At 38.3% G+C, this 23,402-nt stretch overlaps 1 protein-coding gene and 1 long non-coding RNA gene across 4 annotated transcripts in view; both read left to right on the top strand.

Annotated features, from left to right (window-relative positions):
• LOC148995833 (uncharacterized) overlaps positions 1-4,404 on the top strand; it is an 89,566-nt gene extending 85,162 nt beyond the window's left edge. The window contains exon 3 of the long non-coding RNA XR_016145628.1: positions 4,056-4,404. This is a non-coding gene — a long non-coding RNA (uncharacterized LOC148995833). The remainder of the gene's footprint in view (positions 1-4,055) is intronic.
• A 1,702-nt stretch (positions 4,405-6,106) lies between these two features.
• Positions 6,107-22,730, top strand: pdgfba (platelet derived growth factor subunit Ba). 3 transcript variants are annotated; one of them, XM_089117408.1, is made up of 7 exons: positions 6,107-6,202; positions 15,995-16,091; positions 17,649-17,720; positions 18,275-18,468; positions 19,873-20,752; positions 20,995-21,118; positions 21,348-22,730. In XM_089117408.1, the coding sequence occupies exons 2-7, from the start codon at positions 16,031-16,033 to the stop codon at positions 21,358-21,360; spliced, it is 1,344 nt and encodes a 447-aa protein (XP_088973534.1). In that variant the 5' UTR covers positions 6,107-6,202; positions 15,995-16,030; the 3' UTR covers positions 21,361-22,730. The 3 variants fall into 3 exon arrangements, with proteins under 3 accessions (XP_088973534.1, XP_039550840.2, XP_039550842.2); XM_039694906.2 differs by lacking the exon at positions 6,107-6,202 and adding an exon at positions 8,272-8,772; XM_039694908.2 differs by lacking the exon at positions 6,107-6,202 and having other exon boundaries at positions 16,019-16,087.
• Positions 22,731-23,402: the final 672 nt, after the last annotated feature.

The following is a 23,402-nucleotide window of genomic DNA, read 5'->3' as shown; positions in this document are numbered from 1 at the left end:
GTCCAATTAGCTTCTACCTGTGTTCTCACTTGAGTAGAGAGTGTGTATACAGATTGACCCCTGAATATTTGAGGTTGCCCTCTCATTAGCTGTGAACATACCTCTGGGACAATTCCTTTAACAGTGGCCCCGGCTTCTACGGTAAGACCAACCCCTCACTCACAGAGAACACACCTTGGTTTGCCTATTCATCAAGAACCTGACACCATTTCCTCATGCAAAGCTATGAAACCTTCCAAACTTGCATGACAAACGTTCATCCACAAATTCAGCAAGTTTACTAAGTAACTAAGAGACTAACCCATAAACTCTCCCATTTACTGTCAAATATACTTTGCAGGGAACAGTGGAAGTCTGTTTCCTCAGAACATTAATAAGAAGATAATTTCTTTTAATTGACTTTCGGACTTCACATAGCGACACAATCGCAACTTCTTGCCTTCATATCTCACAATTTTACAACATTATTTCTTGGAAATGCGACTTTTTCTTATAATTGTGACTTTATATATTACAAGTGCCAATTATATCTATTTCTCACAATTTTGCATTTATATGTCGCAATTGTGCCAGTACCTCACAATTATAACTATTGTTTTCACAGTTGCTACCTTTTCCTCATAATTGTTGCTTCATTTTGCATTTTTTTATATTTCTTTTTACATTTTAAAACTTTAAGAATTTATTTGGAATTTTCCAAATTTTGTGAAAATTGACAAAAATGTTGGCGAAGACTGGCAACTAAAAAAAAACACTGGTGGGGAGTTAAAATATCTCGCATTAGTTTTTTTTTTTCTTTTTTTTTTTACACTGAAGTAATTCACCTTTAAATCCAGATTGATCTGTTTGCTCATTTGACTGATTTTGATGCACTTGTTCCAATTTAATTCTAAACTAACACCAAGTCCATGAGCACGCCAAAGACATGCTAGACTGCTAGAGAATATAATACCAATATAATCATGCTAGAGAATATAATTCCAATTTTAGTCTTGAATCATCTTGCATTAAGCATTCAGCAATGAATTTCAGATGTACAGGTGAAAGAGATCTATATTTGTGTAACTCAACCTGTATCTTTTTTAATCTGATTTGCATGTGTGTGTGTGTACAAACAAGCATTTTTATTGCCAGAGGTTTTCTGCCTGTTCATGCATTGGCCGCAGTGGCGGAAAGCCAGATATGAAGATGTGAGAAATCTGATATGACAAGCTCAAGCTAGAACAGAGGCTGGAGTGTCCTTTATCAGAGGAGTAGATTTCATGTTGGCTTTGGTTTAATCGAGGATTACAAACCACTAATTTAAAGATATCCTTGAAATTTGACCTTAATGTTGCCAAACTTTCCAAACCTCAATGAAACAAGAGATTGCTAATAGGAGATTAAACTACAATAGAAGATTAAACTACACCTCCAGGCTTTACCAATATACAAGACTGGAATATCAAACAAAGCTCATTCAACTTAATGCTGGTTAATGTGTTTACATGCGGGGAGAAATCAGGTTAAGGGGGAAAAATATTGCTGTGCCTATCGATTTATGCTGAAGTAAAACGGGTTAGCATGTTTACATGACCATGTGCATTGTCGGTTTATTAAGCATAATCGGGGTAAGAATGTGCATGTAACGTAACCAGAGACTGGATGTTATCTGAGGCAGGACATCAACAGAGGAGATTTACCCCTAGATGAGATTTACCCCTGTGAGGTCACTCTGTGGATATCAATGATCACAATTAATCTGTTTGTATGACCAAGAGGGACATTTAGATAAAATATTGATGGCATATGGGTGGAACATTAATTGATAAGAGTTTTGTTTTCATTTAGATAGTGAAAGGAAGTGAAGCTTCACTTCATCTAGAGAGTCTGGGCAATTATCATAACGTCTGGTCCACTTTACAACTTAAAATTGACCAGAACCAACCACTTAAACAGGAAGAAACTGTTTTAACGACCTGTAAATATTCAAACAAGAAATCATTGAATCAAACAAGAAAGGTACTGAAGAAGCGCCAGCAACTCATTGTTGACATATTCTGCATTCAAGTCCTCCTGGGAAGTATGTTTTTACGATCCGGAAAGTCGTAATTATGGTGTCCAGTTCGTTCAAATGACTTTGGTCAGAGCAAGATGACGAAGAAATGTTCAAAGTTGCTTTCTTTTATGAAACTCATAACACATTCAAGTGACTCCACCTTGGTCCATAGTCCCCCCCGGCTCCATCTCGGTTCTCAGTCCCACTGACTCCACCTTGGTCCTTAGTCCTACTGGCTCCACCTTGCTCCTCAGTCCCTCTGACTCCACCTTGTTCCTCAGTCCCACTGGCTCCACTATGCTCCTCAGTCCCTCCGGCTACACCTTGCTCCTCAGTCTCTCCAGCTCCACCTTGGTTCTCAGTCCCTCCGACTCGACCTTTCTCCTCAGTTCCACTGACTCCACCTTGGTTCTCAGTCCATCTGACTCCACCTTGGTCTTTAGTCCCCCTGGCTCCACCTTGGTCCTTAGTCCCTGTGACTTCATCTTGGTCTTAGTCCCTTTGACTCCACCTTGGTTCTTAGTCCTTCTGGCTCCACCTTGGTTCTCAGTCCCACTGACTCCACATTGGTCCTTAGTTCCTCCAACTCCACATTGCTCCTCAGTCCCTCCGGCTCCACCTTGCTCCTCAGTCCCACTGGCTCCACCTTGCTCCTCAGTCCCACTGGCTCCACCTTGCTTCGCAGTTCCTCCAGCTCCACCTTGGTCCTCAGTCCCCCCGGCTCCACCTCTGTCCTTAGGCACCCAGGCTTCACCTTGGCCTCTCATCGTTGGGCTCCACCTTGGCCTCCAGGACCATCAGTGTCGCCCAGTCCTATTAGCCCTCCATCTGCCCCCCTGGGCTCCATTTCCATCACCTTCATTTCCACCAGTCGTCTCCTGGGTGTCGTCAGCAAAAAATCTCCTCCATGGCTCCTCCCTCTGTCAACTCCTCTGTGGGCCTTCATCTTGGCTGGGCTTTGCATTATCCTTCTCTGCCTTGACTCCTCCCACCTTCTTCACCTCACTGGTTCCTAGGATCATTGTCTCTGTGGTGTCTTATACTCCAAAGCTCCCACCCTCCCTTCATCCCCAGACATTCATCAGCGTAGAGACGCACCCTGCAGAAGCGGTAGCTACTGTCATGGTCATTGCCTGAGTTCTTGTTTGTTACTATGGTTTTTGAATAATCCCCACCTGTTCTCATGTCTGTTAATCATCATCAGCCCATGTATTTAAACCCTGTTCTCCTCTCGTCTTTGTCTCGTATTGAAGTTATGTTCGTCGTGTTTTTGTATGGCCCTTCCATGATTATTAAATACTGTGTTTATTGTTCATTATATGTTGTGCATCTGATTTGGGATTTTCTACTGCAAAATCTAACACTTTGGTAGAGCAATAAATAACTAAAAGGGCAGATTGGCAAATATGAGGAGAGAAAGCAATTGAGTAAATTACTACTTATGGATGTTTTTTTGCAGACAGCTGCAAAGGTATGATTCTGTCCAGGTCAGCATGAGGAATACAGTGAGGCTTTTTGTGGCTTTCTATGACCACTGGGTTGAGTCCAGAACCTCAGGTCCACATTAACACTAGTTAGAGGAAAAAAAACATCAGCACAGCTTCCTGTTTTCTCCTCCAGCCTGGAACGGTGATTCCCTTATGACCTGCTGCTATGATGATCACATACAAACTCCTAAACACAGTGTCACTGTTAGCAACCGATGGCGTAGCGTTCCATTTACCTGGCTCTCCACTCTCTCCTTGACCTCCAGTTCAACATCATCAAACTATCCATCCGTCTATCTATCTCTTCGCACTCATTACTAGATCCTCATATCCGCTGGCTGTCTTCATCTGCTATTATACTCATTGCATTAGTCTTCCCGCGTGCAGCTGCTATTCGCTAGCTCATTGTGATGTTTGTATATTTAGCTGCTGCGTTCATTTCCTCCGCTGTTGATTTGGGAAAACACATACAATGCACAAACAGATGCCACTCACTCCCACCCGTCCGTTTATGCCGTTTCTCTCGACAGACCCCCTCCCTCCCTCCGCTCCCCCTGCCACCCTTCAGTTTTAAAAGAAGTGGGTTGAGAACGAAAGCAAGGCGAACTTCACAGCATGGAGGCCATGAGCTCACCATTGTTCAGCCAAAACTCCCAGACAATCAGAAGATCAAGCCTGAAATTCCACACCAGTTCTTGTATCCTTTAGATATATGTGTGTGTGTGTGTGTGTGTTTCATATTTGCAATTCTGTTCCCACCACAAATACAACTAATAAAATAAATTCAACTAATTTTTAAAACTTTTATAATTATAAAAGTTTAGTAAAAATAATTATTTTACTAATTATTGTATTTTAATTTAATAATAATTATTACTATTTCTGTTGTTGTTATACCTTTTAATAATAGTTATTATACCTAATAATTTATTAAAAATATTTATTTTATTTAGCGACTATGATAACTTATTATTACTATAATATTTTATTTATTATTATTAATAATATCACTATTATTATTATTATCACTATTATGAGTGTTGTTGTTAAAATATAACAATATTATTATTAATAATTGTATTATTATCTTTATGATTTTATAAATCCAACAATCATAATTATAATTTACTATTATTATTATTATTATACTATTAAATAGAAATATAACAGCAATAAAAATGTATAATGATTATTATTATAATTATAATATTATCTTGTTTAATAACAACAACAATAATAAATAAATCATAACAATAATTTATAATTAAACATTATTATTATATAATTTAATAATAGCAATTATAATTAATATTATTTCTAATGTTGTTGTTAAATAAAAATATAAAAATATTACTATTATTATTATATTTTTATTTAATAACAGCAACAATATTATTATTAATATTGTTATTTTTATTTAATAAAAAAATAAGTTCACATTGAAGAAAGGACCTACATTGGTAAACTCCACTCACATTTTCTTATAATATGTTTAGTAATAAATTTGGTTTTGCATTCATAAATAATTTTCATTTCCATAGTGCTTTGTCCTATTCATTATGATATATTAACTATAAATGTTACATTTGTGTCCTCAATCCTGCCTTATTCCAGCATCTGTGCTCTGTGGCAGACCCTCCCTCTGCTTTCAGATTGGATTTCACTGAAAAATTCCTTGAAAAACTTGGATTCTTGCAGTGACCTCTGTTGAGACTGAAGGAAAGGCAGAAACGGCCGCTGGCGGGGTGGAGGGCGGTCGGGGAGGGGTGGGAGCCGTTCTTCAAAGCCTGCACGCTGAATTCAGGAATTTTGGCTGGCCATCTAATGGAGGATGAAAATTGGCTTTATCAATCAAATCAGACAACCAGACAGGACATAATCTGCACTGAGAGCAGTGACACACACACACCAGGTCTGACTGTCTGCACAGCACAGACAGAACACTCTGCCATTGCGTGTCACAAGTGACTAATACTGTTTTTCAGATGTTTTTATCTTAATGACATCACCTTATATTTGTTTTTGCATGACTATATACTACTTTACAGTACACTCCAGCAATACTGTAACCCCTTGGTGACTCCAGGTCACCTGAGGTCAGCGATGAAGTCAAGGTCAAGTTATAGGCAAATTGCCTTTTTTTGCCATGTTTTTTGGTCACGTTTAGAGTACGTTTACACGACAGCGATGTACTAAAAACCGAAACGTTTTTTCTTTGCATTTTTCACGTACAGACATTTTTCACAACATTGTCAAAACGATCCCCGTTTCAAACGGATCGGTGAAAACGACTAAACGCTACAATATCCATGTCAGGCCAGTAGATGGCGATGTCACTTTGTAAAGAAACACTACAGGCCAATAGACTGAAAATGTGATACACATGCGTATAATGTCACCGTTTTCACAAATTCACTTTTTTGTAGTTTCACAAAGATGATAATGGTGTCGTTTTTCATGCACTTTGAAACTCATTTTCAAAAGTTTGCATTTTCAGGTCCTTAAAACTAAATTTTTCACCTGTACATCTTTATATATATATACATATTTTCATAATTTTGCCTATTCCTTATTGTCTTATTGTCTTGTTATTTCCTGACAGAAACTGACAGACAAGAACGGTTTGACCTAAAAATATCAAAATTGAAAATACTGTGGAAACAAAGATGCCCTTGAGGTAAGCTAAAACATACCAAAAATTAATTTCAAAGTGAACTATCCCTTTAAGTGCACTTCTTTTTCACAAGAGCAAGCAATAAAACAACGCATGTGTAAATAAATATTGCCATAATTCTGGGTAAATTCTCTGTTGTTTCTCTTCTTCTACATCTACAGTATCTCATGTTTGAATCACACTGCACTTGATCTGTCCATTGTGAAGAACTGTAATTTGTGTGTCAGTTTAGGTGATCAGTAACCTGTCACCTGTAATCCTGCAGCTCACAATAACGTGTGTCATGTCAATCACTCGCTGCATGCGGACAGAAAAGGTCAGCGGGTTTATAAATAGCCCCCTAGAGACGCTCAAACGCCCATGTCACTTCCTGCTGCTGCAGCAAAGAGGGGGCGGCGTGTCCCTGTGACCTCTGACCTCCCGGGATGTGTGATGTCTGATTCTCTGAAAGAAGAAAAGCTGGCAAACACTGTTTACAGTGAGATGGGTGGACGATTTCACAATGATATTGTGTGCTAATATAGTTATGGTTATAGTTATTATTAATCTTGGTGCTCGGGCCTTTGGTCTCTCAGGAGATGACTTCAGTTTTTATGATGTCATCTTTCAACTGGAAATCCCGAAACTAAAAAACCTTGTGAAATCAGTCGATTTGCTGATTCATTTCACTTTTTTGGTTCTCTATTGGGCAATATATTTATATCTAAAAAGATATATATGGTAACACACATCATCAAACTAATGTTTTCCCAGGATCTTCTTATCGGACGACTCGCAGGAAGCTTGACAAAATTGGGTATGAGTCATATTTCAATATCAAACAATATCTATATCCGTCCTTGATTAATTGAATGTAAAAAAAATGTATAAAATAATAATAATATTGTTATAATTATTATTAATACTAGCCTACTAATAGTAGTAGTAGTAATAATTTTATTTTATATTATATTTAAATGTTATTATTTTTATTATTATTAATATTATAGTATTAATATATATATATATATATATATATATATATATATATATATATATATATATATATATATATTATATAGTATATTAGTTCATTTTAAAGATCACATTTCACCCCAAATTTAAAGAAAAAATCCAGGTTTAGACCCATTTAAGATTTGCTTTTGTGACATTATTTTCAGAAAATTAAGTATTTTCAGAAAATTAAAAAAAAAAAAAGAAAGTACAACACATTTTAATGGTGCAAAACACCTTTTTTTGTAAAAACAAATGAAGAGTTCAGATGCAAAAGCCTCTAAATGCCATTTTAAATGTTCTTCTTTAATGATGATTTTTTTTATCAAACTTGTATATTAAGTTCAGTAATTTCACTTAAATAACAATTAATAGGTAATTCTCATTGCCATTTGAGTGAAATCACTTAACTTAAATATACAAGCTTGATAAAAATTGTAATTTTAGAAGGAAATTTCAAATGGCATTTAGAGGCTTTTGCATCTGAACTCTTCAAATTTTTACAAATGAAATAAAATATCACTTTTTGTGTGTGTGTGTGTGTGTGTGTGTGTCAGACATTTTCAGATTAATGAGAATTTGGGAAGGAAACATGCTTTATTGTTATGAAAACAATGTCACAGATGTAGAATACAAAAAAAAAAATCGTAACGGTCCTCAAATAAGATTAATTTTCTTTAAGAAAAATACATTATTATAAACATTTTAGGTTTTTTTGGAGTGAAATATAACCCAGACACATTCTTGACCGGTTCCATGAGATTCAGGCATTTATATGTTACCACCATCATCAGTTTGGATTGTCCAATGCAGTGTGACTTCCCAGTTCACAACTATTTGCCATAACCTCCAGTGAAACAAGACAGAACAGGTGGCTGTGGGAAAACTGTTGCCTTTCTTCAAATAAAAGTCACACTTTGAGAATGTCAGGTCATGTATGAAGAGCCACCCTCATCCCCGCAGAATCGTTCCTAATCACTTGCCTTATATGGAAGCTTCGTCCAGCCTCGAGCGGACCGAGAGCCAATCAGAGCGCAGGGGGCTGGGTTTGTTGTTTAAGGCTGAAGCCAGAGCGAAGTGCACAGCGCGGCATTAAAGCACCTGAGAAACACGCTCTCGCACGCGCACAACCGCTGCCACACTGACTAGGGAAAGGTGCACACTTGCAGCGCTGGAATAGTTACGCATGGGCTATTTTCTGGAGTCAACACACTGGACATATTTTGGACATATCTGGACATATTTAAAGCTGATATTTTAAGCTGAAGTGGAGATTTTGTGGGTTTTCTTTCTCCTTTCTTTCAAGTATATCATTAATAGCTATGTGATTTCTGACTGTGGAGATTTCGCATACGGCGTTAAATGTCAAAAGGGATCAGCTGGCGCGGTGCTCAAAGTGACTCAACCCCTCTGGAATAAACTTTCCTGCAGCTGAGAGCGGCTCTCTGTGTGTGTGTGTGTGTGTGTGTGTGTTTGACACAGAGAGAGAGACAGTTGGATGTGCGCGCATGATGAGCTCGCGGCTTCTGCTGCTGGTGCTCGCGGCGCTCGCGGCGTGCCTGCGGTCTGGTCGCGCGCAGGTAAGCTTCACCTGATTGACGTCACGCTCGGTTTCTCTGTCTCAGCTGGAGTTTAATTTATATGTCTCATTTAACAATAGCTGCATTCACAGATCACTTTTAACTGTCTTGATTTCGAGGATGAAATTTAAGCAAACTGTAACAAATGCCCTCATAAGCACGCCTGACTGCGTATTTTGGCCGCAAAGTGCAGGGCCCCCACCCTTCAGGACCCCGATAACAGAGAAACCCTGCTAGATTTGATGCTTAATCTATCTGTATTTGTTTATGTCTGCAATTCTAAACTCAAACAAATCCACAGTTCGTGTTGCCAGCATTAATGTGTATTGGATGGATTCCCAGATGATCCACTGCCAAAACCATCACTCTGTCCAAGAGCATCACTGTCACGGCTTAAACCCAAATTATGTTGTCCATTTAAGTTTAACACTACAGTATGCATTTAGCCGTATTAAAATAGTCCTGTGAGTTCCTATAGAAGGTCCTCTGCACACTATCAAAAATAAAGGTCATAGACGGTTTTTTCCCTTTCAGGAAAGCCATAGAATAATGGGGGTTTTGGTTCCTCAAAGAACCTTTCAGTGATGTGAACATTCCATGGATGTTAAAAGTTCTTGATGGAACCATAAATGGCAATAAAGAAACTTTATGTTTATGAGTGGAACTTGAAATTGTATTTTCCAGACTAATTTTCGACAACTTAATCAGAAGTCATAGTATGGTCTGATTAAAGTTTTAACGAAAATTATTTTTTAATCATCTGATAACTGACAGACGATTCTCAAATCTCTATAAATTATTCGTCAGTGAGTCAGTCTAAATTAAAAAAAAAAAAGCTTATTTAGTAGTCCAAGTCTAGACATTAATTAGTGTGGGAATCCTGTTAACAATAAAAAATAAAACAGTAGGCTATATATCAGTTGATATTGGGCTGCTCCATCAATGATAGTGCACATTTTCTGTATTTAAATTAGAGGTGGGCGATCTTCTCAAAATTTCAATCTTATATAACAAACAATCACGATCCCTAATATGAATAGCGATCTTCACAATTTTGAGATGTAATATCCAGACTGGAACAAGCTTTAGCTTTTATTCTAGCCTTATGCATACTTAAACAAATAAAATAAAATGTATCAACACTTGAATGTGGGTAAGTTTAACAAAAAAAGCAACATTTTGAACAAAAAGCTGAGAAAATCGTATTTTGTCAAAAACTTTTCCCGGATCATATTGAGAACAATGATTAAAAACATAGATGGAGTAGATTGAGTCCATCAACACCCTCAACTTCGCAGTCCTACACATTTTCCTGGGTCAACATTTCATTCAGTAACATTAGGCAGTTTTGATTTATATGCTGTTTAATCACGTTATTTTACATGTGCAAAAGCTGCTTCTATTGCTTGTCTCTGCCTCTTTTTCGTCTGTCTTTATCCAAAGATTCTGCACTCGTTCAGATGTCATAGCGCCTCCTACTGTATAAGGTGTCCATCAAAGCTAGCTAGTGCTCTGCTGAAAACGTCTTTCTGTGGGCATTTGAGAAGGTTGAGTTCAGTTGCATCTCAGTTGAAACGCCGTATGTAATGATACGGAATATACACAGAACTGTTATCTGATTTCGCAAATAGATTGTTACTGAATGTAAAAATGTCAACACAATGCTTATAGCCGCGTTTCCACCGCAATTACCAGGAACTATTTGTCCCAGGAACTTTTTTCATAGGAAAAGTTTTTTGCCCCAGACTGCTTGCTTACTGTGTTTACACCACGGACTAAAGTCCGGGGCGGGAAAATGTAGTGGCGTTGAACTGCGTACGACTGTTCCAACCCACTCTGCGCATTTGTTTTGAGTTTTGAGCGCGTTTTGAGTTTTGTATGGAGGAGATTCAAGCTGTGCTGCTTTTGTGCGCCATTGGTTTACTAACGAGGTAATTAACAAAATGGCAAGAAAAGAGACGAGCACCCAAAGCGTATTCACAATGCGCGTAATGCTAACCAATTAGCATGTTCAGCGCAAAAGTCCCACCCCGAAAGTTCCCGAACTCTGAAAAAAGTACTACCCTACATTTTTACCCGGAACATTTAGACCCTGGTTCCTGCAGTGTAAACACGCCGAGTACCACCCCAAAGTTCCTAGTTCCTGGGGAAAGTTCCTGCAGTGGAAACACGGCTATATTTGCTCTGGCACTCGTTTTGGGTGAAGAGAATGAGATTGTTGTCGTTTGTAGTCGTTTGTACAAGCAGAATGTGATGATTGGTTAGTAGGGTATTTGTCCCTCCCTTCCTGCACTGTGATTGGACGGCTGAGTAAAAAGTGACTGCAATGAGCGCTGTTTTACCCAAAGTTGAGCATTCTTCACCTCTCGTCAACCAGTAAAAAACACTGAGCTTGTAGAGTTCAGTATGGAATAAACGCTCAGAGCCTAAGGCTGTGTGTCCACCATAAAGTTGTTTTTTTTCAAGATGCTAGTGTATTTTTCCAATTGTTTTCAATGGAAGCGCCACATTTTTAAAACGCCAGCAGCGTGACAAGGCTGTTTTTTTACCAGTCGCTGAGAGTTGAAGAATGTTCAACTTTGGGTATAACAGCACTCGTCACTAGAGCCCAACCGATAAAGGATTTTGAAGGCCGATACGATACAAATATTTGTTGGTTTTAAAATCCGATATATCGGCCGATATATTATTTTTTTTTTTCAGAAATGCGCAACACAACCTTAACAGATTTCCCTAACATTAGTTATTTGTAGTTATTTATGAGTTTTAACTAAAATAATATGATAATGCATTTTTAAAAATAAACTTGTTTCATTTATTATCGCAACAGAACAGACTGATGATAGTGGCATTAGCTAGCTTTGTGGTTAGCTTTGTAGCATTTAGCAATGGATAATGTCATACTGCAAATTGTAAAATATACATTTTCAATATAACACTATTGGCTTATTTAACTGAAGCAAAACTGGACATGATAGTCACAAATTTTGTCTTGCTTATTTGAGTTAAGAGAACTGATGGGGGTGTTCTTTTAATTGTTGTTCAAGCAAAATATGGATCGTGACCAACTCAACGAGTGTTGCCAACAGGGACGGTGTAGAGTGCCCTCTGGTGGACAAACTATACAACTCCAACACTCATGACATGGTTCAAGCGTGTTTCGTCCGTTTTTATTTTATTTTTGAAATATTCATTTATCGGCCATTATAACTGCCGATACCGATAGTTTGGAAAATGCCTAATATCGGCCGATAATATCGGCCTGCCGATATATCGGTCTGGCTCTACTCGTCACTTTTTACTCATCCTTCCAATCACAGTGGAGGAGGGGCGGGGCAAAAACAACCCTGACCAATTGCCACATCTTGGTTGTACAACAAATGACAACAAGCACATCTCTTCAACCAAAACTTGTACTTGAGCAAATACGTGAAATTTTGTCAAAATGTTATAAATTTAGAAACAAACTATTTTCAAAATCAGTAACAGTTCCGCGGATATTCCTCATCATAACACAAATAGTGTCTCAACTGAAAAAAAAACCTGCGCCAATGTTGTCAACTGGCTAAAAAACGCTTTAGTGGACACATTGCTTAACAATGAAAATTCATGGCGGAGAAGCGTTCCGTCATAGACGGAAAATTCGTTAATGGCGGGGGAAAAGTTAAAAACCATCCGTTTTCAAAACAGATTCAGCAGAATCATTAATGTATCTTGATTGGGTTGCAGATATTCTCACATATGTGTCCTGACCTTTATGAAAAGGTCTTTTTGACATGCACATCAATCGAGATCCACACACACACACACACACTATAAGACCTAAATCTCCTTGTGATGTTTCTGTAATCCGTCTCTTGAATATCACCATTGCATCATCGCCAAACCTACAAAAAACCCATAAACCTTATGTTAGGCCTACCCTCTAAAACGGAGCACTCGATTCGCAGTTTAAAAGGTCACAGCTGATGGGATTTTGGTCCTCCAGCTGATGCATCATAAGTCTTGTGTTTAAGTTATATAAGAGAGGAATAATCTAGGCGGCACGGTACAGACGTGTGGATGGAATCGCATAAGATGATTGGGCTTTGAGTTGCTCTCATTAGACATGTGTCATGGCCTGAGGGATTAAAAAAAAAAAAATCGAAATTGCTTTTGCAGACATGACTCAGGATTCGAGCGAATGAAAGCCGAGCCGAACACCTGAGAAGTGCGTGCTTAGATCTGCATTGAATTAATGACTCAGTTTTGGAAAATGGGAAGATGGATCGACCTTATTGTGCTTGTGCTTATCCTTTCATATAATACTTAATCTAGTTCTCTCCATGTAAGCATGATTATTAAAGCTTGCTCAGACTTTTTTTTTTAATAAAATCCAGCTCTTTTCATCCTTCTTTCAATACATTTGTTTACTCGACCTATGTGTATGTGCAGGTGTGGGTGACACTCCATGGATACAGTATTTCTTTATGTCTGAACTCTGTAATGGCTGACTGCCATGTGGCCGGCCTATAAAGTTTCATTGTGTGTGTGTGTGTGTATAGCAATCCAGGTCGATAATTATACCCCATTCCTCCTCAACTTTTCCCCTGGATGAACGATTGACATTCCTTTATCCCATGATTCATTATGGCATGTGGCAAATGGGAGTGATGTCATCCTAATGGGATCAGTAGATGTGACAGCACTACACACACATGCACTTGACAGTGGGTGAAACACTGCTTTAAGAATTAGATTCGCAGAGTTCACACCACAATTATAACGCTAGTGACAGAGAACAACGATATCGTTGTAATCACTTCATATTTTTGTCAGCTGAAAAATATTGACAGCCAATCAGAATCTAGCTGACTCTAAAGAGCTTGAGCATTTAAAGTGGCAGGACAATAAAACTGCTGTGCGTTTACAATAAATGGAATGTTATTGTGGATTTGGACACTTTTTATTGTTACATTTAACTTTTTAGTCATTGTTCTTGGTGTGAACGGGCCTTTAGGGGGAGTTTTGCACCAGATACAGTCATAATTTAGTTTTTCCATGTTTTTGTACCCCGATTCTTAAATGAATAAGGTTATTGGTACTGTACCTTTAAGGCTTCTATATGTAATGGAGGCCAGCTAGTATGAGTAGACTGACATTAGAGACTAAAGATCCTTGTTAGAGCACCTGCCTCCCATGCTGGAAACCCATGTTCAAGGCCCGCACAGAGTTGCACGAGTAGGACCTGAGGGGTTATATATATGTAAATCCTCTTGTTATGATTGCATGTTCAGTGATATTCTCTTCAAATACTCCACCATTACTGTATTTGTCTTGAAAAACATAACTGAATGTAGATGACTAACCGTGCACTAGAGAAACAAAGGGACAGCCATCTTTAGAATATTATGTTTGAACTTCAGTTTTTGCAGTAGCTCTGTATCTTATACGGCATCACTGTCAAAGAGTAATAGCTAGTGAAGTGGATTTACGGAAGTGGTTAACGGAAGTAATCATGAGCATTGTAACATTTGAAGTGGAACAAAATGGCAGATTTTAAAAACGGTTCATTCATAAATCTGTAAGATCCTCCCATGCTTTGGAAAGACAGAAAGGGGGTGGGGCTACAGAAGGTCTAGTAATAGTGCCCCTTGTGGCCACATTGAGAATGCATCACATAAGTGAGTTAATGAATAGATTACAATACATTTCACACTCATTTTAAACATCTGTCTGGCATAGATACAAGCATTCACTTTCCAACCTGATTGCACAAGAAAACGTAGCTGTTTTGCAAGTGTGCAACTGCGTACAAAGTTTGAAGTTCAATTTATGAACCTACCTCTCGGAATATCAAAATAGTTACGAATTATTGTAAGACTGTATTGTGACATTTGCATATGAAGAGTTCAGATGCAAAAGCCTCTAAATGCCATTTGAAATTTTCTTCTTTAATGATGATTTTTATCAAGCTTGTATATTTAAGTTCAGTAATTTCACTTAAATGGCAATGATAATTACCTATTAATTGTTATTTAAGTGAAATTACTGAACTTGAATATACAAGTTTGATAAAAAATCATCATTAAAGAAGAAAATTTCAAATGGCATTTAGAGGCTTTTGCATCTGAACTCTTCATATATTCATGGTAGTGACATCATACCGTAACATAAAGCTGCTATTGATGTTTGCAGTGCTGACCAGAAGGGTATTTCCGTCAGTTAGATCTAGAATATTCTGCCCGCTTTGAATCAGACACAGAGATAAAGCAGTGCGGCAGATTACGTTTATTTGAATGAATTATAGTTATGAATTTGGAATTTGGCGTAAACAGATTGAGAACATGGATCCACCATGCCTTGTTACCACTGTGCAGGCTGGTGGTGGTGGTGTAATGGTGTACGGGATGTTTTCTTGGCACACTTTAGGCCCCTTAGTGCCAATTGGGCATCGTTTAAATGCCACGGCCAACCTGAGCATTGTTTCTGACCATGTCCATCCCGTTATGGCCACCATGTCCCCATCCTCTGATGGCTACTTCCAGCAGGATAATGCACCATGTCACAAAGCTCGAATCATTTTCAAATTGGTTTCTTGAACATGACAATGAGTTCACTGTACTAAAATGGCCCCCACAGTCACCAGATCTCAACCCAATAAAGCATCTTTGGGATGTGGTGGAACGGGAGCTTCGTGCCCTGGATGTGCATCCCACAAATCTCCATCAGCTGCAAGATGGTATCCAATCAATATGGGCCAACATTTCTAATGAATGCTTTCAGCACCTTGTTGAATCAATACCACGTAGAATTAGGGCAATTCTGAAGGTGAAAGGAGGTCAAACACAGTATTAGTATGGTGTTCCTAATAATCCTTTAGGTGAGTGTATATATAAGGAACTCTGTGTGGAGGTGAAAAATGGATGGTTGGTTATGGCAATGTTTTATTTATGTATTTATTTTCCCATTGTTTTTCGGCCACATGACACTGACCACATCACACGCACTGACCTGATTATGAGTAATGCAGCTTAATAAAGGACAGCGACTGTCCACACATGCTCTCTGTAACTCTGCAGCATGTGCCGTATGTCTGTGCTCAGCCAGGTGATTGTTATTGCACTCAATACGTCTGGCTATAAATGTGTGTGTGTTATTGAAATTCAGACCCAGACAGGTTAGTGTCTGTTCAGAAACCTGTTTGACCATTTCTCTCTCTCTTTCTCTCTTTCTTCATAAGGGTGACCCTCTTCCTCCATCTCTGGTGGATTTAGTGATGAACAGCCCGATCTCATCCGTAGATGATCTGAAGAGACTTCTAGACGTAGAATCCGTAGGTAAAGCTGATCCCGTACCTTTAACAGATACCATACAATGTTTTATGTAGGACTTTCCATAGACAATAATTTTTATACTGTACAAACTGTATATTCTGTCCCCTTATACTAACCCTACATTTTGGAAGCCCCACAAGGACAAGGATTTTGGATATTGCCATATTCACATTATATATATATATATATATATGAAGAGTTCAGATGCAAAAGCCTCTAAGTGCCATTTTAAATTTTCTTCTAAAATGATCATTTTTATCAAGCTTGTATATTTAAGTTCAGTAATTTCACTTAAATGGCAATGAAGATTACCTATTAATTGTCATTTAAGTGAAATTACTGAACTTAAATATACAAGCTTGATAAAAATGATCATTTTAGAAGAAAATTTAAAATGGCACTTAGAGGCTTTTGCATCTGAACTCTTCATATATACTGTATATAGATTAGATAATACAATATCTGATCAAAAGGTTTCCAGAATCACCATGAAATACTTGAAAAGCAAAGATTATATAAAAAAAAATGTATACACATTACACAATTTTTTTAGTGTACACAAATTTTGCCATTTACTTTATAGTATATTTGGTTGCATAATTCTTTTGCATATTGGCTTTTTATCGTGCATTGGCTGTCTTACTCTCAATCATAAGTCATTGAAAACCCCATATCAGAACTACTTCAAACAAGTAAACGTCTCGTCATTTGTGGAATGTGTGTGTTTTCTGGGTTGTGCTGAAGAAGGAAGGTGAGGCAGGAAAGATTGAGGGGTCTGGAATGTGTGTGTGTGGATAATGGTAATATTTACATGAATGGGCCGTGTATAGCCCCTCACAGGCACAATAGCAGTGACCTTGAGCCCAGTCCAGCTCTAAGTTTACAGAAGGGACACAAACACAAGGCTACACTATTGTTCCCAATAGCAGAATCTGTATGTGTGTGTGCATTTTAGCCAGCTTTAACAATGTTTTGACCCTTACTACGAGGACTATAATACCAGTCTCTCATTGACAGGCCTTGATCAGATTTACGGCAAGATGTCAGGACAGTGGAATCAAGAGGATTCAAATGGCAACTCCAGGTCTTTAGGATGAGACATGCAGAGACAAAACACAGTTGCACAACTGAAATGTAGTCATATGTACAGGTTCACATTGCAGCAAACAGCGTATACCGTATATAGTGTAATATGAAAAAAAAGCAGACTGTGATTGGTCGTTTCACTACTGTCTGAGTGGGTGTATTTTTACACTACATAACTAAAGTATCTTTCTAATGGGTGAAAATATATGTCCTCCTTATAAGTCTCCCAGTACAAAAATACTGTAATTCAATACTGAAATTCAAAAGTACAAGACTATAAGAAGAAAAAATGAGAAAATAAACCATATACAAGTAATATTTGGAAAATATCTAGATCTTTACAATCCTAGACTAGACGAAAGACCTGATCACATCGAGAAAAATAATAGATAACTAAAGTCAACTAACTACCCAAATTGCTGAACGATGTTTCATATTTTTTAATCCCTCCTTCGTTTTGTCTTTCATTTTCAGAAGAGGACGATGAGATACCCGAGAGTGAGATGCACTCTAACGGAACACACAAACGTCTTCCCAGAAGCCTTAGTAAGTCTTCGAGCATTCCCGCCCTTCCTCTCTTTGTCTCTTTTCCACACTCCCGTCTCCTCATCATTGTCCTCTTGCAGAATTTCAATATATTTCCAGTCTGTGGCGATTATTTTCAGACACTGTGGCATCTCCATTCCACAATGGTGTTGTGGCTTTGTTGTGTGTTTGTGCGAGTGTGTGAGATGTGCGTCTATGAGCCTGGAGTCTGCTGTTGCGTCTCTATGATTGATTCTGTCTCGTCCTGTCTCGCCACATGTCCTTAGGTCACCCTCAAACACACACACACAAGTTTCAAAGCTCAATTTTACCACCCACGCTTCTTTCGCACATGTACTCTATCTATTCCTCTCTGACTCTGAGTGCTCGCTTTCAGTCAAGTGCGCCTTGAGTCTGTATACACAAACACACTCTGACAGAGCTGAGAGGATGAATTATAGTGTGCGTCTGTAGTCTTGTTCGTCTAACTTCCATCCTGGCTGGCTTCTGCAATGTGGGAATGATAGAGAGTATAAACGTTAAATCAACCACTGTCTCCATTATCTCTCTCACAGATGTTCAGGTGGCCCAGCAGGCCATGTGCAAGGTGAGAACAGAAGTTATGGAAGTGACCCGCGCGATGCTGGACCGACGGAACGCCAACTTCCTGTTATGGCCTCCGTGTGTGGAAGTGCAGCGCTGTTCAGGCTGCTGTAACACACGCACTGTACAATGCATGCCAGTCACCATTGAAACACGACAATTACAGGTATTCATTTGCAAGTTTACAACATTTGCAGGTGTAATGACTTTTTAGCCCTTTCTGAACAACAGAAAAGTATTCTAAAATATATAAGGCCTTTCTTTTGGCAAAATTCAAAACCAGGATCTGTGAAAAAAAAAATCATCCAACAAGATCCTCCTTGTCCTCCGTAGGACAAAATTACATATTTAAAAGTTTTTTTCCTTGTTTTTTTTTTTTTTTTTTTTGTAATGCTTTAAAATAGCTTGAATGTAAATCTACACTAAACTAACTAAAACTAAACTAAAACTAACTAAAAATGTACTAATGTTTCATTCAATACTTTAAAATGTCAATAAAAAACTAGTTACCAATGTAGTATCTTACCCAGTATTTGTGTGTACTCCATTTATATACTTATTTGTGTCACTCTGTTAGCATCATGCTAACATCAAAATGGTTAAATCTAATTACATATACACTATTTTGCCCAATATTTATGTGTACTGTGTATTTTTATGCTCATTAGTGTATTATATTTTTAGCTTGTTAAGATTAAAATAGTTAAGTCTAATTAGAAATATGCTATTTAATGCAGAATATGTGTTTTTATGTCGTGTCATAAGCACGGACAGATGCCAGATTGACAGATGAGCGACAGATGCTTTGCTAAAGCTGTGCTGAGACGGATTAAACTATGGCGGGTCATCGTAAAATCAGAAATAGACATTTGATGCAGAGTGCAGTAAAGCAGGATAATTAATCAATTTACAAAGGCTATTATTCAACTGTATGTGAAGTCTTTGACGCAAATAGTGTTTTAATCTATCATTTGCAAAAATGACTTTTACTAACCTTTACATACAAACCTTTGCTAGTTGATTTATGTCAACCCATTCCTTTACTTCCTTTACATCAGACGATCTTTTCTCAATAACTGTAAGATGCGCGATGAAACAATGGATATCAGTTAAACAATTTTAGTTTGTAATTAAATAAGAAGATGACGTTGTGCTGCTTCAATCCATTGTGCAAAACGAAGTGTAGCTTTTGGTCATGATAAACCACTTGCTGTAAACATTTCCACTGGAAAAGCTACACTGTTTTAAAAGCCACTGAGCTACTGACAAGCTACTGGAAATGTTAGTTAGCGTCGCTACTTGTAGTTAGCTACTCCCTAACACTGTAATTATTGTATAACATTTTTAGCTTAGCAACATGCTAACATGAAAATAGTGGAGTCTAATTAGAAACGGACTATTTTACCCCAAATTTATATTGTTTTTTTTTTATGCGAATTAGTATTTCACATTGTTAGCTTAGCAACATGCTAACATAAAAATGGTTCAATGAAATTAGAAATGGAACAGTATTCTTGTGTTCAGAAATTAATGGTTAGCATTATTTTGATATCTCTTTTTGTTTGTCTAGATGACGAAAATCCAGTATATCAACCGACAACCAGTCTATGAGAAGGTTGTCATACCCGTGGAGGACCATTTGACTTGTAGCTGTCAATCACGCGTTTTGGCGCTCAGCCCACGGCTCCTGACCACACCTCTTCCTCCGCCCAGACTCCCCCCTAAAGTAACGCTACCAAAGACCCAATCAAAAGAGGAACTACATCGCCATGACGAACTTAAACATAATCAAAGGCTCCATTTGGAGGATAAAGAGAGTCAGGAACTACAATGGCAGTCCAAAAACACCGTCACACACACACAGGGCTACCGACAAAGCCCATACCATCATACACTCACACACACAGCAGTTCATGTGAGCGGAGGAGATGTTCCCACCAGACAAACCACATTAGGAGATCCACACATGATGAGTGACGCTACACAAACTGAGGAGGTGAAATCTGAACACAGTGGCGACAGCATGGCGAAAAAGACGCAACAGCATTACGACAAACATCTGCAAGAGGATCAACAGGCAGAACCACGGCAACCACAGGATAAAACGACACCACAGCAACCAAAATACAATGCTTCCCACAATCCCGTCCAATCAGGGCACAGCATGCCACACAGTAGCCAATTAGACACTTTTAGCACTTACAGCCACGTTGAGGTGATCGGCCAATCCAGTGGCTTATCTGAAGTGCTAAGTCATCACTCTGACCAATCAGAAGTTAGAAAACATCACCACCACCACCAATCAGAAGCAAATAATCAAAATATGCAGAAAAGTGAGCAGCAGCCAGAAACACAACATCATCTTCGTCACCAAAACCACCGACACCATCAGCTTCACCAACATACAACGCAAGCAGTCAGCCATCAACAGACAAGCACACAAAAAACAGGTCAGTGTCTTGATTGTCTATCGAGTCCGTGTGTGTGTACACGTGTTGTGATTAGTAACTTGCTTCCTGTTATTCTTTCCTGTTATTTCTTTAACGTCAGAGGTAGCATATAAAGTCAGGGGTCAACAAAGTAATGTGATCCTGATATTATGATGGCTACCGTGAGGTTAATGTTTCATCGCTGATCCGAAAACCCTCCTAACGCATTCCATTTGTCTTCTGTTTTCTTCATTATCCCATAGTGCCGAGCGCTCCTCCCACCACCCCCTCAGCCCCACAGACTCCGCCCCCTCTCCAGCCCCCGCGGAAGCGACGGCGGAAACATCGGAAGAGGATGAGCAAGGCCTCCATGAGAGCGATGATAATGTAATGCTAATATTATATTATGGTTATTGGAACATGCCTGAATTGTGTCATTTCTGCATAACTAGAGTCACCAGAGAGAATTACAAAAATAATAAATATAGACCTCGTTGGATGAGAACACTCAATAGATTGCAATTCAGATTGATAACCTTAGTGGTGCGGAAATGACACACTGCAGCTTTCACCAAACTTTTACAATTTAAATCTAATTAATCTCCATCTCTAACAGGGTCATGTCCTGAAGCAGACCAAAGACTCTGAATTGCTGCCAAAGTCCCAGGAGCAACCACAAAGCTGAGAGTCAGGGTGGAGACACACAGGATATAGCAGAGACACACTGGAAATCTTTTTATAATAACTGGAAATGTCTTTGATCTTTGCCAAATAAGATCCCATGAACTACATTTCCCATCAGCCATTGCAGTCGTAGGAGGTCACCAGTCCTGCGATCTTCGCACTACGGGAGCTGGCCGTACTCAGGATATCCTGTAAGCATGGACTTAAAAGGGATTCCAAACAGACACAAACACAGCCTGCCAAATAGCGAGACTGTATTTAAAACACGGCACAATTACGGTTCATTCAGCTCAACAACTGCCAAATGCGGTGCAATATTGACTTGAACCACTGGTTGGCCAAGGATCTGGCTCAAATCAGTGATTAGCTACTTGGGGAAAGTCAAAGTAGCCTTCAATTGCCAATGAATGATGTAGACCCACTGGTGGTTGGGTCTGAAGACAACTGGACTATTTATCCACTGGAGGAACTGCTGGAATAGCAAATGGAAGAAGTTGAAACTGGAATATATGAAATGACTTTGAATTTGGACTCTCAAAGAGCGAAACAACTGGGGAAATGAAGCTCAGGACTTCCAGAAAAGTATAAAATACAAATAACTTTTACGAATTCATCTCAAAACGTATAATCTGTACATTTTCAAGCTACTTAAACACTCCAGGTTTATTAAATGGCAAAATATCAGCTGGCTAGATATGAAATTGAGGAGTAAAAGCACTTACAAAGCAGTTTTTTGAACATGTACCATGGTAATATGATGGTATTCATTGAAGTACTTTGGAGTACCATGTATATACCATGGTATATGAATATGGTAATCAATCTGATACCATGGTACCGCCTCAGTACTTTCTTGTAAGGATCTCTCAGTAATCGTGCACAATATTTAATTAGTGCAAAACACTGGAATATCGTACACTGGAGATTATCAAATATTAAGTGCTGAAAGCACTAAATGTTCGCATGTTGGTAGTAGATGCACGGTCAAATAGTTCCTAATTCAATATTTATATGAAAACAAGAAGATTGTGTTTAGCCGTAATGAGGTTACAGTGAAATACTCCCATCCTGTAGGGGGCGGTATGAGTGCTCTGTCATTTTATGCCTGCTGTTCCCAAATGTTCGTCTGTGCATTCAACTGCTTCTGGAATCTTGTAAAGCTATAAAATAACTGTTTGTAAATGATGCATTTCTCTTCTGGCTTTTTACGTAACTTATTTATAAAAGGTATAAAAGAGTAATTAATTGTTATTTGTTTTGATGGAAATTATTGTTAATGTAATAATGCTATTTTAATATAAATATAAAAAGTGTTTTGTGTGGTTTAATGTTTTTTTTTTTATGAAAACCAGCCAAATGGCAGACTATTCATTTAGAGACGGCTATGGCCATGGTTTCGTAAAGTCGGCGTGAAATCAAAATGAACCCTATTTACTTTGTTAGCGCACGTTACTTGCCTAGTGGTGAACAAAGTCCAGCTTCAAAGGGCTTTAAACGACACCAGACGATGAATAAGGGTCTTATCTAGCGAAACGATTGGTCATTTAGAAAATAAATAAAAAGTTTAAGTTTTATAAGCACAAACGCTCACTTTGCTCTGTTCTGTGATGCGCGTTCATGACTCTCCTTTTCGAACTCGTTCATCAAAATGAACAAATCTTTTTTCGAGTCATGATGTCATCGTCTGGTGTCGTCGCACTGAAACTGTCTTTTGGACCTTGAACCGTTTGGTTCCCAATGAAGTCCATTATATGGAGAAAATCCTGGAATGTTTTCATCAAAAACCATAATTTCTTTGGACATGTTGAAAGATATGGACATGTTGGATGACATGTGGGTGAGTAAATTATCAGCAAAAGTTTTTTTTTAAAAGTGAACTACTCCTTTAACTCTACACTTTAACCAAACCAATTGACTGGTTGGTTGTTGGATGACTAGTTAACCACCCCGAAACCATCCCTACTTGCTTAGAAATAAGATACGATGT

This window comes from Pimephales promelas, chromosome 2 (assembly GCF_988280905.1).
Source record: "Pimephales promelas chromosome 2, fPimPro1.hap1.1, whole genome shotgun sequence".
Lineage (NCBI taxonomy): Eukaryota > Metazoa > Chordata > Actinopteri > Cypriniformes > Leuciscidae > Pimephales > Pimephales promelas.
Note: the sequence above shows the minus strand (reverse complement) of the source record. Positions and strands in the feature narration are given on the sequence as shown.